At 43.1% G+C, this 15,638-nt stretch overlaps 1 protein-coding gene across 1 annotated transcript in view; it reads left to right on the forward strand.

Moving 5' to 3' along the window:
• Positions 1-12,916, forward strand: part of SRPX (sushi repeat containing protein X-linked) — an 85,757-nt gene extending 72,841 nt beyond the window's left edge. Inside the window, exons 6-10 of the mRNA XM_058658756.1 lie at positions 2,503-2,624; positions 3,310-3,489; positions 5,576-5,709; positions 8,619-8,740; positions 12,387-12,916. Coding sequence (XP_058514739.1) covers positions 2,503-2,624; positions 3,310-3,489; positions 5,576-5,709; positions 8,619-8,740; positions 12,387-12,570 — 742 coding nt within the window. The 3' untranslated portion in view covers positions 12,571-12,916. The remainder of the gene's footprint in view (positions 1-2,502; positions 2,625-3,309; positions 3,490-5,575; positions 5,710-8,618; positions 8,741-12,386) is intronic.
• Positions 12,917-15,638: the final 2,722 nt, after the last annotated feature.

Consider the following 15,638-nt stretch of genomic DNA (forward strand, 5'->3'; position numbering starts at 1 on the left):
GAGAAAGCTAACTGGTGAATTCAGGCATGCAGTACCCCTGTTGCCTGCTGAGGTGGGGGCTCCTACTTAATGTCCCCAGGCATTATGAAGCCATCACATTCTCTGGGAAGCCTTAGCGTGTCTCCCAGCTGGGGCTAGGAGCTACCCACCAACCTTATGCTCTGGGAGTATGGTTCAGTGCCAAACTTCCTCACTCTTTTTTATGATTGCATCTGTTTATTTTAGGATTTCCAATTTCTCATTTGGCTTAACAATTATGACCAGATCAAACATGTACAGACGCTTATATAAAAAGATACAAGGTGACTTTTGTCTTTCTCCTCATCTCTGCCCTATTCTCCAGGACATTTGCAGTGGGTGTATACTAAAAAAGCTTTTATAAATGTGTGCTTCCCTTTGGAATTTCACCTGTATATTTTCTTCTAAATCTAGCATGTTGACCTGCAGTGCTGCAGCTACTGGGCTGGTCTTTTTGTTTTCTGAGACTACTATGTTATGTGAGGATGTTCACATCAGTGCCTTAAAGTGCATGCCCCCATTACACCTCCCTACTGAGTTTCCATCTGTGAACAAGAGGATACCTTTGGCTTATGCCCTGGGGAGCCATACAACATGGGAAGACTACTAACCTACTAACCCAGGTTAGTAACCCAAACTGTGCAAGCCAGAACACTTTTACACAACTATTCACAATAACAGAACATCTCCAACTGAAGAAGAAATTCTGTCATCCCTGGCAGGACATTTTGTTCCTCCATCTGACAATCTTGCCCAAGTGCACCATCTAGTTTAAATCATATTACTATTGGTGTTCCCCCTTGTAATTTCTCAAAGATAAGGTTGGCTACTAAGAAAAAAAATATTCACTGTCACACACATATGACACAAATCCCTGAGGAAGAACTTAGAGTGAGTAGGATTGAAAAGTAAATCATAGTTGACATAATCCAGGATTGGGTTTTCCTTTGGTGCTTCAGGATTTAGTACAATTTCTGGCCCAGCCCCTAGCACACAATAGGTTCTTGAATTTTTACAGCTTTGATTGTTAAAAACCTGCATAATACACTCAAAATATCAAATCACTAGATGATTCTATTTGTCTAAAAGCCTTGTGCAGATAGTCACTTTGGCATTTTTGTGGGTAACCTGCGCATTATGGTTAGAAATGTGACATTTGAAAAGGGCATCTTAGTAGTACCCTGCTGCTCTGTTAAGAGCTTGCAGAGTTCTCCACCTGGAGCCTGCAAAAACCTGGTCTGCAATGCCCTGGGGAGCTCGCTGCAGCAGGTTGAGGAGCTGAGAGAAGGTTACCTTGCCTGCTTGTCAGCCGTCAGTTGAGATCTTGGCTTCCATGGCACCTCTTCTCTACATCTTATCCAAGTTGCATAGTTGATTGCAGAAGGTATTAGTGTCAAGTTTTAGTGTCATGCTGTGAGACAAGTGCTCCCTATTAGTTTCTTGATTGGCTCCTCCTGACTGTTATTTGTATGTCACAGATGAATAGAGCCTCAGACAGTTAAGAAACCACTTGTGTTTAAAGCATGTATACTGGACTTCCCAAGTATCTAAAGCCAAACTTGACATATCTGTGCATGATGAGTTTTCTCCCACTTTCCCGAAGCCTCCCACTTCATGCCTTGTTAACAACTGCTGCTGTTAACTCATATGCGAGACTCTCCTTGGTGATGATGGGGATGCTTCCAAATGGCCAGTATCAGCAGATGTCCTCATCATTCCCGAGAAGGACAGAAGGAAGAGGAATTAGCAATATATTGAAAAACTAAGTCTGGCATTTGGTCATGCTCCATCTTTTGGTGTTATTATACAGCCCAAAAGAAAGATGCTAGAGTCACTCTAGCTGTGTGATCCTGGGTGACTCAGTTTTTTCACCTGTGAAATGGAGGTAATGCTACCTACCTAATAGGGTTGTTATGAGGGTGATTCGTAGAACCGTGCTGGAAACATGTAAAGTTTATGGAAATGGAAAGAACAATTATTATTATTTTATTGTTAGGATAATGAAGAAATAACAGAAGATTTGCTTGTTTTTTTATTCTGAAAAAGTCTCCACTGGCCCAGAGAGAAAAAAGCAGAGAAAGTTCTAGAATCTCCAATAGGCTCAAATTTCCATGACTCTTTGGACTGTACGTAGTCTTAATAGTAGGGAAACTCAGATTCCCCCAAGCCCCACAGCCCCTTGACCAAGAGTGGAATTGGAGGAAGACTGGCCTTGACCTCTCGGCCTCCCCTACACTCTTTTCTACCCTCTAGCAAGAAAAAAAATGTGAACTTCCCGGTCATCAGAACCTCCCATTTTCTGATCTGAAAATGCTCTTCTAAAACAGAAAAGCTCGGCAATTTCTTTTCTTTGTGAAATTCTCACTCTGATCAACAGGCTGCCTCTCAGAATCCCCACCTGCTATGCAGGGTCGGGGCTCAGCAACTGCCTGTCAGGTTGCAAAGGATCATCTCTGGTGTTTGTTTTGCTTTGCCTTTTCTCAGTGTTATTCTGAAAGGCCTGCCCCCAGGCTCACATTTTCCAGAAGGAGACCACAGGATCCAGTATACTGTCTATGACAGAGCTGAGAACAAGGGCACTTGCAAATTTCGAGTTAAAGTAAGAGGTAAGAGAGCTGCTTCTTGGCCTTTCCCCTCTCTTTAGTATAGCAAAGGGATGCAGGCCCACGAGCAAGAATTGTCTGGGCACCCATTTCTGTAGAGACCAGCTCATTGTTAGCCTCCAAGCCAACTGTCTCATCTTAATGGCAGAATTGCCCCGGACATGTCTGGGGAGGCTCAGTGCAGACTGACTATGAAAGAAGTTCCACGGGACTTATCAGAGTAGTCTCATCAGAGCCCACAGCAGGTTGGCCTGTTAGAATACTATCTGGTGACATTTCCATCCTTGAGCTGGGATGACCAGCTAAAGCCACATACCCAATTATAATCAGGGCAGTTGGGAGGCCCCTAATTTGGGCTGCATAGATCATGTTCTTGATGTTCCAGAACCTTTGGTCTGCCCCCTAAAACATGTTTTTAAGTGTTACTGTATTCCTCCTGATTTGAGCAGTAGTTATTATGCCTTCTTTCATTTTGCCCCTTTCTGGGTTTGGTCTCCTCATCTATAACACCAGCTGATCTCAGCGTTCTCATTGGGATGGACAGTGACTAAGGCTCCCCTACTGGCCATATAATCGTCCCTCTCCCTTCATTCATGGCAAGGCTGTTGCCTCTGAGTCTGTACTTTCTCTGGTTACTCTGTACAAAAGAGCTCAGCACTGAGACCCCTCTGGGCTTGTGTTCTTACAGTCAGACGCTGTGGCAAGCTCAATGCCCCAGAAAATGGCTACATGAAGTGCTCTAGTGATGGTGATAATTATGGGGCCACCTGTGAGTTCTCCTGCATCGGTGGTTATGAGCTCCAGGGGAGCCCTGCCCGTGTGTGTCAGTCCAACCTGGCGTGGTCTGGCACAGAGCCCAGCTGTGCAGGTATGTATGCAACAGTTTCTTAAGCCAGTAGAAGAACCCAAACACCCTCTGGTTCTGGGTTCTGGCATAAGGAAAGAAGGTGTTTTTTTTCCATGTGCATTGCTTGAAAGTTCATTGCCATCCCACATCATCTGAGTAAGTAAATCTACTGCATTTACCCACTCAGTCCCTGGAACCCTGGATCCCGGCTGCAACCCTTCTCCTTTGCCTCTGTCTGTCCTCTCATTTTCATTTCGTGGCCTCTATGGTAGAAGATGGAAATGGGAATCCAATGGCAGACCTAGACGACATTATGACTCAGCAAAGTCTGCTTCAGTTTTTCTGTCCCTCCCTTCTACAGATGTACGGGTTTTATTTACTAAGCCAGGACACTATTGTATGTAGTCAACACTAAATCATGCAGGTTTCGGGCATTTGTAATTTTTCCTGCTGCCTCAAGTGAAGAAAGTAAGTCCTTGCCTGCCTCCTGAGTTATTGTGAGGATTGAAGGAGGCAATTCATTGAATGGCAGAAGCCCTGCTACAGTGTAAGCACTCTGTACCTGCTAGCTGTTCTTACTGCTGAACAGAAGGCAGCTTGGGAAAGGAAAACAGTGTGCAACATAAACTCATTTGAAAATTTGGGACATGTAATTTATACTCTTCTCTCCTTTCCCTCATTTTTTCTGGTCCCTCTTTATCCTTTCTCTTTAATCCCAGATATCCAGAGTTAGATGGAAAAGAGCCAGACACCACATCAGTTAAGTGCAGGAGTTTCTTCAATGTCAGACACTAAGGCAGAAAGAACATGCTGCAGACTTCCCATCTAAGGATTTCATATCCCCTGGGAAGCCTGAACGTGGGGCCTAGTAAGATTCTGGGCCTGCGTGGTTCACTGCTGAAGCTACTGGCTGTGTGGCTATTGAACACATGAAATGAGGCGAGTCTGAATTGAGATGGTCTAAAAGTACAAAGAAAATACACACCAATGTCAGACTCATAGTACAAAAATATAGAATATTTCAATTTTTATACTGATTACATCTTGAAATTATATATGCTACACTGAATCAAAGTTACTTTTGCATAATTCTTTGTATTTTTAATGCAATTACTAGAGAAGTTAAAATTACATACTGGCTTCTGTTTGGTTTATTGACCAGGGCTGGTCTATATGTTCAGCCGGAGCTGAACCATTCTGAAGCCAAGAGCCAGGAGCTTCTTTTGGGTCTCCCATGTGGGTGCAGGGACCCAAGGACTTGAGCTGTCCTCCATTGCTTTTCCAAACCATAAGCATGGAGCTGGAAGGGAACAGCAGCAGCCTGAATACAAACGGGCACTCATATGAAGTACTAGCATGGCAGACGGAGGCTCAGGTTTCTTTACCATTGTGCCAGACCCAAGCAGTAACTTTTTTTTTTTTCACAATCCACTCTTTTGATTTCTTTCCTTGCCTTTTTCACTTCCTGAGGTAGACAGATGTCTGCATCTTAATCCCTAGAACCTGTAACTATGTTGCCTTAAATAGCAGAGAGGACTTTGTTGATATGACTAGGTTAAGGATTTGGATGTGGGATATGTCTTGGACTATCCAATGGGTCCAAAATAATTGTGTTATTATAGCAGGGTGAGAAAAAGAGGATGGGAGAGGATGGAGAGAAGAGAGATTTGGAGATTTCTACACTGCTGGCTCTGAAGATGGAGAAAGGGATTAGGGACCGAGGAATCAAAGTGACCCCTATCTGTTGAAAAAGGCAAGGGAATAGATTCTTCTCTAGAGCATCTTCAGGGAATACAGTCCTGTCAATAGCTTGGTTTTATCCCGATGAATCACGTTAGGATTTCTGACCTCCAGGGCCAAAGAGAACAAATTTGTGTATTATGCTAAGCCACTAAGTTGTGATGACTTTTTAGGCAACAAGAGAAAAGCAATATTCCTCCTCACTCCCTACAGGTGTTTCATGGGATCACCTCCCAAATAAACTACTCACACTGCAGTAATATCTGAAGGCCTACTTCTTAGGTATTTTGTGGTGTATGCCCTCACAGGCTGCATTGGGCCAAATAAGTACAGGGTGTTTGACCCATGTGGCCATTTTTATTTCCAGCCATGAACGTCAATGTGGGCGTTAGAACAGCAGCTGCGCTTCTGGATCAGTTTTATGAGAAGAGAAGACTTCTCATTGTATCTACACCCACAGCCCGGAACCTCCTCTACCGGCTGCAGCTGGGAATGCTACAGGTAATGATTGACCCTGAAGCAGGGTCAAGGTGGGAGGGAGTCCTGCTACAGGAAGGGCCTGGACGTTTCACTAAAAGCGAAGGACAGATTCATTGCTTAATCCATTTATTGTGAGTTTCAGAAACAAGCACTTTAGAGCTACCACCATTCATTTCTGGTGCCTGGACCTAACCTGATTAACATTGACTCCTCAGAGCAAACCCAATCGTTTTCCAACTAACAAGGTCTGTCTGCTTTCACTAATACACTTAATTGACATGCTGTCCAGACCCAGCCAAAGAACAATTATCTTTGCCGAACCTGTCTAGGATATGCCTGGGCTCCAGGCAATCAATCAATCGTCTGCCCAAAAGGCTGGCCCAAGGGATGGGGGTTATCCAGGAGCCTCCTGGCTCAAAATCCTTCTCCAAGGAATTTCCCTGCCTCATAGAGCTCCTCAGAGATTCACAGCCACCTTTAAGAACAGTGATTTTCAAAGTGTGGCCCATGATCCAGCCACATTAGCTGCACTTGGCAACTTGTCAGAACCCCCTCCCCGGGGTGGGAGGCTGCACCACCAGCCACCTGCAACACAAACATCCCTTATGGGATCAGTTTGTGTCCCTGCTGCTCAAGTTATGATCCAGCTCCTTGCTAATGTGCCTTGCAACGCATCAGAGGATGACCCAAATGCTTAGGCCTTTGTACCCAAGTGGGAGACCCAGATGCTGCTCCTGGCTTTGGCCTGGCCCAGCCTTGGTTGTTGTGTTCATCTGGGGAGTGAGTGAACCAGTGGATGGGGGATCTCTCTTTTCTGCCTCTCTCCCTCTCTGCAATTGCCTTTCAAGTAAATTTTAAAAATCTTAAAACACACACACACATGCATACACATAAAAATGACACTGTGACACAGCTGGTTTATTTGCAGTTTGTAACACCAGTATATTAGCTCAAGTCTCAGTTGCTGCATTTTCAGTCCAGCTCCCTGCTAACGTGCCTAGGAAGGCAGTGGAAGATAGTTCACATTTTTGGGTCCCTGCCACCTACATGGAAGGCCTGGAAGCCACTCCTGGCTCCTGGCCCAGAACTGAAAAAGCTCTTGGCTTCTACGTGTCCCAGACCTGGCTATTGTGGCTATTCAGGGATCAAACCAAAAGATGGAAGTTCGTTCGTTCTCTCTCTCTCTGCCTTTCAAATAAGAGAAATGCACATTCTCAGATCCCTTGCAGAGTAACTATGTCAGAATCTGCATTTTAATAATTTTAGCAAGAACCCAGGTGATTCCTAAGCTCTTGAAATCTTTACAGGCATTTTTCAAGGCAGTGTGCTTTTCTCGGCTGTGTACATTTTGTAGCTACTAAGTGAGGCAACCATTCTGATGGGGGTAGGGGGCGGGGGACTAGGAACATTAAGGATCAAGGTAGAAGTTACTTGCCTTTTTCCTGAAGCTGTATTGCAGTAAGAGCGGCCTATCTGAATGGTAGAGAGACAGAAGTGCGCTGTGTCCTGGACACAATTCTGCACAACAAATATTTTTAATTGTTTGATCCATTCATTAAATAGAATAGGGCTAAATGTTTTAAACAGTCTTAGTTTAATCACTGGCTACAATTTAGTTCTTATGACAGCATTACTGCGATGAATAATGTCTTTCTTCAAACTTCCCAATCTACTTGAATGTCAGCCCTTGCATTCCAAAGAGCCATATTAAAAATTTAGCTCCCTGGATGGTGACTAAATTCATTATATTTTTACCAAATGCCTGCTACTTTATCCCCTCCTCTTATGTTCTTTTCCTCCAGATAGGGGTTTGCTCATCAGAAAACACAAGCTTATATCTATCTGTTTTGATAGAAATTGGCATTGCAAGCCATATTTCATGATTAGACATTTCCTGGTTTATTATTACGTGGGAAAGTGAATAAGCAAGCTCAACAACTATTTTTAAAATTTGGTAAGCTATGGCTCATGGGGCCAACTCGGTGCATTGCTAGTTTCTGTAAGTTAAATTTGCTCGCACATGTGTCCGCACATGCATTCAGTAAATGTTGCTCCCCCCGCCACCTCTTGCCCTCATCTATCGTATTCCTTCAGGAATATTTGTTAATCAATGAAAGAGATCAGATAGTTAGTATTGATAGGTGTATATGTCACCTCCTCCCATGAGCATCCTTATGCATGTACTTTAGTCAGAGCCTTCAAAGAAATGTTGGATTGATGCAGACATTTCAGTTGGAATAATAGAAAAAAAAACCCACTAACTTTTCTAACCAATTCTGTCACCCTATATAGGAATGTTTCCATGGAATTGTAAAAATCACTTGATGTTTCAATAATTCAGTAATTTTTAAATCTATTTTCCAAATTAACTAGGGAAATTTCTTATTCCCATATGGCCATCACTACTCCTGAAGAGAGCTCCTGGCATATGGTTGACTGGGCCACACTCCCGAGACCTTTGCCAAGGGTCAGCTCAGAGGATTGGAATTTTTGTTTTTACCTGGTTTGGGTTTGGGGGGGGGGTCATAGGGTAGAGGGATTTGGTGAAACAAGGACGAAGAAGGAGAGTCTCTGGAAATACTCTTTCATTGCAAAGTGAAGGTAGAATTATCTTGGGTGGTCTTGGACAGTTTTAGGAAATTTGACTCATGCAAGGTCACACCCAGTGTGGAAACTCATAGTCTGCCATTTTGCTCAGATTTCCAAAGTCCCATTGCCAAGACATTTCTGAGTGTTCTTTGTGTTCTTCTAGGAAGGCATTCAGTTTTATGGCTGCTGGTTTAACCCTAATATCATAACTGTTTTCAGGACAATTTGGAGTGGGTAATAGCAGACCATTGCTGACCCTGAGTTAATAGTTGGGCATGAAAGTCTCCTTTAGCCATGCTAATGCATCTGCTGTTGTGTCCCCCGCCAACCCCTCGACCCAGCAATCCCAGTGCGGCCTGGATCTTAGACACGTCACTGTGGTGGAACTGGTGGGAGTGTTCCCAACCCTCATCGGCAGGATAGGAACGAAGATTATGCCTCCAGCCTTGGCACTACAGCTCAGGTAGGACAGAGGGCTAGCCTGCCATCTGACCCCCTCGGAATGCACTTGATTATAACCCTGCAAATTGGCATACTGTTGCTGCTGGCCCAAAGCAATCATGCAGTAAATAATTACCAGAGTTCTCTTCCTTTCCCCTCCAGCCAAGGGGTGTGTGTGTGTGTGTGTGTGTGTGTGTGTTGTGTGTACCCTGATAGGAGATGGAGGTATCTTGACCTACATCTTAACCACTAGGCCAGATGCTTATCCCAGCTTTTGAATTTTTTTCTTTTAATCTCATGGTATTTTTCATCCAGCACCCTTGCAGAACAGAACGGATTTTTGAGGCCAGTACTAGATCTTTCTGATATTTGCTACTCTACTACTAAGCACAGTGCCTGGCACCATGATGGTGTCAAGTGGCATAAATTGCTCCAAGTTTTACTGGAGCAATTTTGCTGTTTCCAGCAGTGACAGTAGCCTTTGAAGATATATTTGTGATGTTGAGAACCGAAAGGTAAAATCTGATAATTCAAGATAGAGGATTGTGCTGCTATCTGAAAATTTATCATGATAATCTTAATAGTTCCCATATACCCTGAGTCAATGATTATCTTTCAATTTAAGCTTATTTTAAAAATCTCTTGCATAATTTGCTGAATATTCCTCTTTGAAATATATACATATATGAACATATATGAACATATATATATGAACATATACATATATGTATATATATTTTTATAAAATCTTGACATTTTTATTTTAAACTGGCTGAGCTTGAAAAACAGAAAAATCTGATTCAACAAATACAACTTACATCATTCAGGCTATGTATGTGGAGCCTGCACAGACTCTGTAGCAAGGCTGAGAATGATTAAAACAAGTGAGTTGCTGAAATAATAAACCCATGGAGGACTTGTTATAATACAAGTTGCTAAGCTTTCTATTAACCTGTAGTAATTGTGTATATTTCTGAGATAGACTGTGATATTTCAATACATGTACACAGATTTTAAAATGCTTAAGATTGTAACTACTTTGATTACATAATCAAAAACATATTGCAGAATCACATTGTACTCCACAAAAATGAACAACATGTATTATATTACAATGCATGCATTGTGTTGCTGGATTGCATGCCTGAAATTTCTGAGTTAGTAGGTATAAGGTGTGGCCTTATTTGAGAATTTGCATTTCAAATAAATGCTCAGAGAACCATGCTGTGAGAACCACTGTCTAGTGTTTTACCAAAGGAATCAGAGATTTGGAAAATTTCAGCAAGCAACCTTGAAGAAGAGGGTGACTTCTTTGTGCAGGTAGGTGTCATCAGCGATGCCCGATCGGGTGCATCGCCTAATGGCTTTGGTGTCAGGCCACATGCTCCCTTCATCAGAAATACACATGAGGAGAAGGAACTTGGCAGACATTATGTTTGCTTTCCTCTTGAATTCCACCCTAGGGTGTTGTGTAGAGAAAAGAGGATAATTTAGAAAATGAATGGAAAGCAGGAGAGAAGAGATGGAGAAGCAGGATGCTTGGATAATCTAAAATGTGCTTGTCTCAAAGACTTTTCAAGTAGCACTGAGGCCATGGCAAAGCCATTGGATGGAGTTGAGAGGGGAGGCTGAGTGCCTGGTGTCACAAGGTCACTGCCTACCTCCTTTCCTGCCCTCATTTCCTTTAGAGCTAGACCGATGGGCTGATCATGTTCCCTAGAGGAATTTTCTGATTGCAAGCAATGGGATAGGAATCAAAAAAAGTCATAATTTTTCTATCCACATCAATCTTTGCACCTATAGAGTTCTTTGGAAGATTCTCCAGGAAGAACTACTTCCAAAGTGATGACAGGCATTGGTGTAACTGCGACATCTACCAGCTGCACTCGCATTGACATTTTGAGGGATGTCTGCTCCTCCATGTCCGAGACTCGCGTGCCCTTTGGCCCCAGTCCAATGCGCATGTTGCTGACCTGCAGCTCTGACCACACCTTTTGCCCCTTGTGATTTTCCCTCTTTTTATTCTATGTCAATCAAAGCATAGGGCTCACCTGAGCAACCTGTGTGCTAACGCTTGGTGGCACTATGGAGGTATTCCATTCCTAACTTTATAAGCACTATAAATTGGATGTTCCAGTTTCTCAGTGGTCACTCCTCTCACACTGGCTCCTGCCACTACATTGCTGGACCCTTTTCTTATTCCAGACCTTACTTCCCTATTGCTCTGTTTCCTAGAACCACTCCTCTCCCCTTGTTAAAACTTCCCCTCAAAGGTTCAATAACTCCCCTCATAAGGATTCAGAGCCCCTTAGATCTCTGTTCCCACCTGAGTGACTGATTTTCACTTTACCTACTTACAGGCCCACATTCACCTGTTCCAAGACTCATTAATGCACATCACTGTGTCATCCATTCCTAAGCACCCCTCTTTGCACTGCGGGAAGCCTGGTGGAGCCAGGCATAGTAATGTTGCTTTGCTTTTATTTCTGATGAATTGCCAATTTAGCTTCCTACTGGGATAAAAATATAAATTATAGCCTTCTGCCTTGAATTTTCTTGTTAAAGGGGAGAAGAAAGTACCATTAGTTTGCATTTTATGTAAGGATTTTTTTAAACCTTTATCCATTTGTATGACAAGGAAAGTACTTCACTTTAAATCCAGGTGGCAGTGCCTCATTTACAGTCTTAAGCTATTAAAACTAAAAATGGCACCTGGAGAAGAGACTGAGCGGGCTCATAATTTCACTGGGCTCCGTTCATTTCTTTGTTTGCAGTCTATGGCTTTTCTCATGTAAGCATGTTTGCATTAATAAAGCAAACCACAGACTAAATTCTAGTGTAGTAGAAAAGAAACAAAACTAGCATTGAAAATCACTTTAAAGTTATGTTTTTGAAATTATTTGGGATACAAATTGTGATTATCTGAGTCAGTATCACTAGGGGTATAGACCAAGCACAATTCCTGCTGTCTTTGCAGTTCTGAGTTGGTCACTGAATAGGCCATAACTGGTGGGAAAGTTATTCCAATCAGCCTTACGTGGCCTAGGATTTCACTTTGGTACTACTGACATTTGGGGCTGGAAAGTGTTTGTTGAGGAGGGTTTCCTGGGCACAATAGGCTGTTTAGCAGCATCCCCAGCTTCTACCCACTAAATGCCAGTAGCATCTCTGTCATTGTGACAACCAAAAATATCTCCAGATATGACCCAGTGTTCTGGAATCACCCTTGTTGGTATACGGTTATGAGAAACTAGTCTGCAAACTTGGGTTGACTCCAATTTAATGCTCCAAGTCTGCTCACGTTGTGTGTGTATGCCTTGCAACACCTGCTGGCTAGGAGGTCACTGCAGGCTCTGTACTCGGTCACCTCAGTCTAAAGCAATGTCTCTCAACTTAGTGGGTGCACACCAGCTTTCTGGAGAGCTTGCTACTAATGCAGATATATGTTTGATAGTTTCGATGAGCATCTTTTGCAGCACGTTGCTTTGTGTTGCTGTCAGTCCAAGGATCACCCTTTTGAGTTGCAAGGACTTGAATGAACTTTCAGGTCTTCATGTTAGGAAGCTGATCCGCTGATCCATCACACCTGGGCTCTCACTGCTCTTGCAAAACTCTCAGGAATCAGGGTTTGACACAGTCTTCTCCTTTTTTTTTTTTGCCTGCCCCAGGTTGTTACTACGAATCCCACTCTATTCCTTCAGTGTGGTGCTAGTGGATAAGCACGGGATGGACAAAGAGCGCTATGTCTCTCTGGTGACACCTGTGACCCTCTTCAACCTGATTGATACTTTCCCGCTGAGAAAAGAGGAGATGGTCCTGCAAGCCGAAATGGGCCAGACCTGTAATGCCTGATACGATGTTTCTCTCTTGGTGGGCCCTTTGCTCTTTTTACATGGTACCATGTGCAGGGGAAGGCCTAGAAAATATCCTCGATGTACAGATTTTTATTTGTAATTTTTAAAGTCTATTTTATTATGAGCTTTCTTTGCACTTAACAGCACAATGCTTTTTGTACTTCAAAGTGTTTGAGAAATGCTGATGAATATATCTACTCAAATTCCCTTCACTTTAACATGTCTGGTTCATTTTATAGAAAAATTAGAAATCAAAATCATACATATGCTTCCAATATACTCATTGTGAAACATAACTCCTCTTTTTATATAAAGCTTTATTAATAAAAATATTTTGGAGCAAATTTCCTGAGACTCACTTTATTTTGTTTTTCAAAGATTTATTTTTATTGGAATGGCAGATTAACAGAGAGAAGGAGAGACAGAGATCTTTCATTTCCTGGCTCACTCCCCAAATGTCCACAACAGTTCATGGCTGAACTGAAATGAAGCCAGGAGCCTCTCTGAGTCTCTCACACGGGTGCAGAGTCCCAAGGCTTTGGGCCATCCTCTGTTGCCTTTCCCAGGCCACAAGCAGGGAGCTGGATGGGAAGTGGGGCAGCTAAGACACAAACTGGCACGCATCTGGCACGCATATGGGATACCAGCTGAGCATTAGCCAACTGAGATAATGTGCTGGTCCTCAGTCTTACTTTGTTTATCAAGCACTAGTTATGCTTGCTCGTGGGTGGTGGTCTGTGGTTTTAGAACTAGGACACACACACACACACACACACACACATATATAATTGGAAAGGTGGAATTACAAAGAGATCTTCTATCCACTGATAGACTCCTCCAAATGGTTATAATGGCCAGAGCTGAACCGATTTAAACAGGAACATCTTGTGGATCTCCCTCACAGAGTCCCATCCTCTACTGTTTTCCCAGGCTGCAAGCAGGGAGCCAGATGGGAAGTGGAGCGGCAGAAAAACGAACCAGCGCCCATATGGAATCCCAGTGGTTAGCAAGGTGAGGACTAAGCCACTGAGCCATTGTGTCCTTTGGGCCAAGGACCAAGGTTCTTTGCAGGGTTTTAAGAAGGAAAACATGTGATTAGACTTGTCAGGAGGTCCACTGAGTTGGGAGAGTGCTGAGTTGTCCGTCAGCAGATGAGCCAATTGAAATAACAATTCAAAAATGAAATAGCCAAGCCATTCACTTGCAGCAATGGGGTAAAGAGATTAGCACGAGAAAAGGGCCTTCTCTTCTGTTTTCCTCCAGCAAGCAGCATACTCACCGGTGGAGTCATGGAGACCAGTGTAGAAGCGGGGGTCCTCTGGGGTTGAAAGAGTTCCAAACAGAAGCACCGGGGGTTTTAGGGTCCCCTGGAGATTGACAGAGGGCTAGGGCACTAAGTCAGAGCTAACAAGCATTTTCCAGTTTGCCCCCATCTTTCCCAGAAACAAGGTGCGCTCAGCAGAGACACCTGCCCCGCCCCAGCCATCCGATAAAGAGTCCTAGAAACGAAGGCTCCTGCACCAAAACTGTAGCCACTCAAGAAGGCCAAGGCCTTCCTGATCTGAAGCTTCTGCACTTGCACATTCAGTCAGAAGGAAAACATTCTGATAGAAAGGTCCATCTATACTGAATATGTACGGACTGTTTAATATTTCTTTAATGGTAGATATGGACATAGCATGGTGAGCGTAGTGTTAAGTCATCTGGAGATGATTTCACATAGTTGGATGTGCACATTATATGAAATACTATGCCCTTTTACAGTGAGGGGGTGAGGGGGGCACTTGAACAGCTACAGATGTTGGTATCCAAGGGGGTCCTGAAACAAATACTTCAAGACTATGTGAGAGAGCATGTTTGACCAGGCAGTTTTCCTCATGGGGCCTGTGTCTGTAATAGTTACATTTTAACCTGGAGACAGACACCCCAGTTTCTCCATTTTAGATCAGTTGCTCACAATCTATTCATGAGTGAAGTGACTGTATTTATATGGAAAACCCAATTTTCAACATGTGAAAGTCTAAAACACAACACAGATTTGACAGTTTTTTCTTCCCATGGGGGAGGGTTAGGCATAGTGATTGTTAAACTCTAAATAGGTTTACACTCTATTTTAAAATAAGATACCAGAAGCCACTATTGGACACCTATCTTTTTTTAGATGTATTAGATAAAGATCAGTGGTATGGCTTGGAGAGGAATGTCACACAGTGACTAGGTCAGAAGTCATAGAAGGCTCAGGAGATCAGTTAGTTGTCACTATGAAATCAGCATATACCCACCCCTGTTGAAGCTCTGGTCTTTGACAAGCCAGCCTGTGGCCTCTGATGGAGCGCCTGAAAGGTCTGTGCCTTGAAGAGGAGCTCACATTTAACGAACTGCTCACATTATTTCAAAACAGTCTTCCAGTTGTCTTGGGGATGTTACGGACCCTTTGCCCAAAAAGATACAAAGACTATTTGAAGCTTACTAGATACGTTGTGTTATTTAAAAATGTATAACTTACACTACAATTTGGGAACATTTCTAAAAATCAATAATTTTTCATTGAAAATCTCAGTTCCATTGGAAACCAAGTTCTGTTTGCTCACAGTGATACAGCAGAAATCTCTCGTGTGGGGTGTGCATTTAGGGAAGAGATTGGCAATTAAATGGGCTGAAAACCATCTCCACTGTAATCAGCAGCAGCTGACATCTCAATTTGACTCTCCTCACTTCCGTTGGGACTGTGGAATTTGCCCCTGCTCCCAGCTTGCACATGCTTGGTTCAGTGACCAATCAGCAATTTAGACAGCTTAAAAATAGAATCTGGGTCTCCATCTCTGGACCTTCTTTCTGAGATTCTGTCCTCACTTTGCCTTGGCTGCAGTTACTCTTATTACCCTTTTTCTCTGCTCTAGCTCTTTTAAAAAAATATATAGATTTATATGTTTATTAGAAAAACAGAGGGGTGAGGGAGAAAGAGTAAATTAAGAATGGAGGGAGAGGGAAGGGAAAAAGAAGGGAGGAAGAAGAGGGAGAATGGTAGGGAGGGAGGGAGGGAGAGGGAGAGAGAGAGAGAGAGAG

The sequence above is a fragment of the Ochotona princeps genome, chromosome X (genome assembly GCF_030435755.1).
Source record: "Ochotona princeps isolate mOchPri1 chromosome X, mOchPri1.hap1, whole genome shotgun sequence".
NCBI lineage: Eukaryota > Metazoa > Chordata > Mammalia > Lagomorpha > Ochotonidae > Ochotona > Ochotona princeps.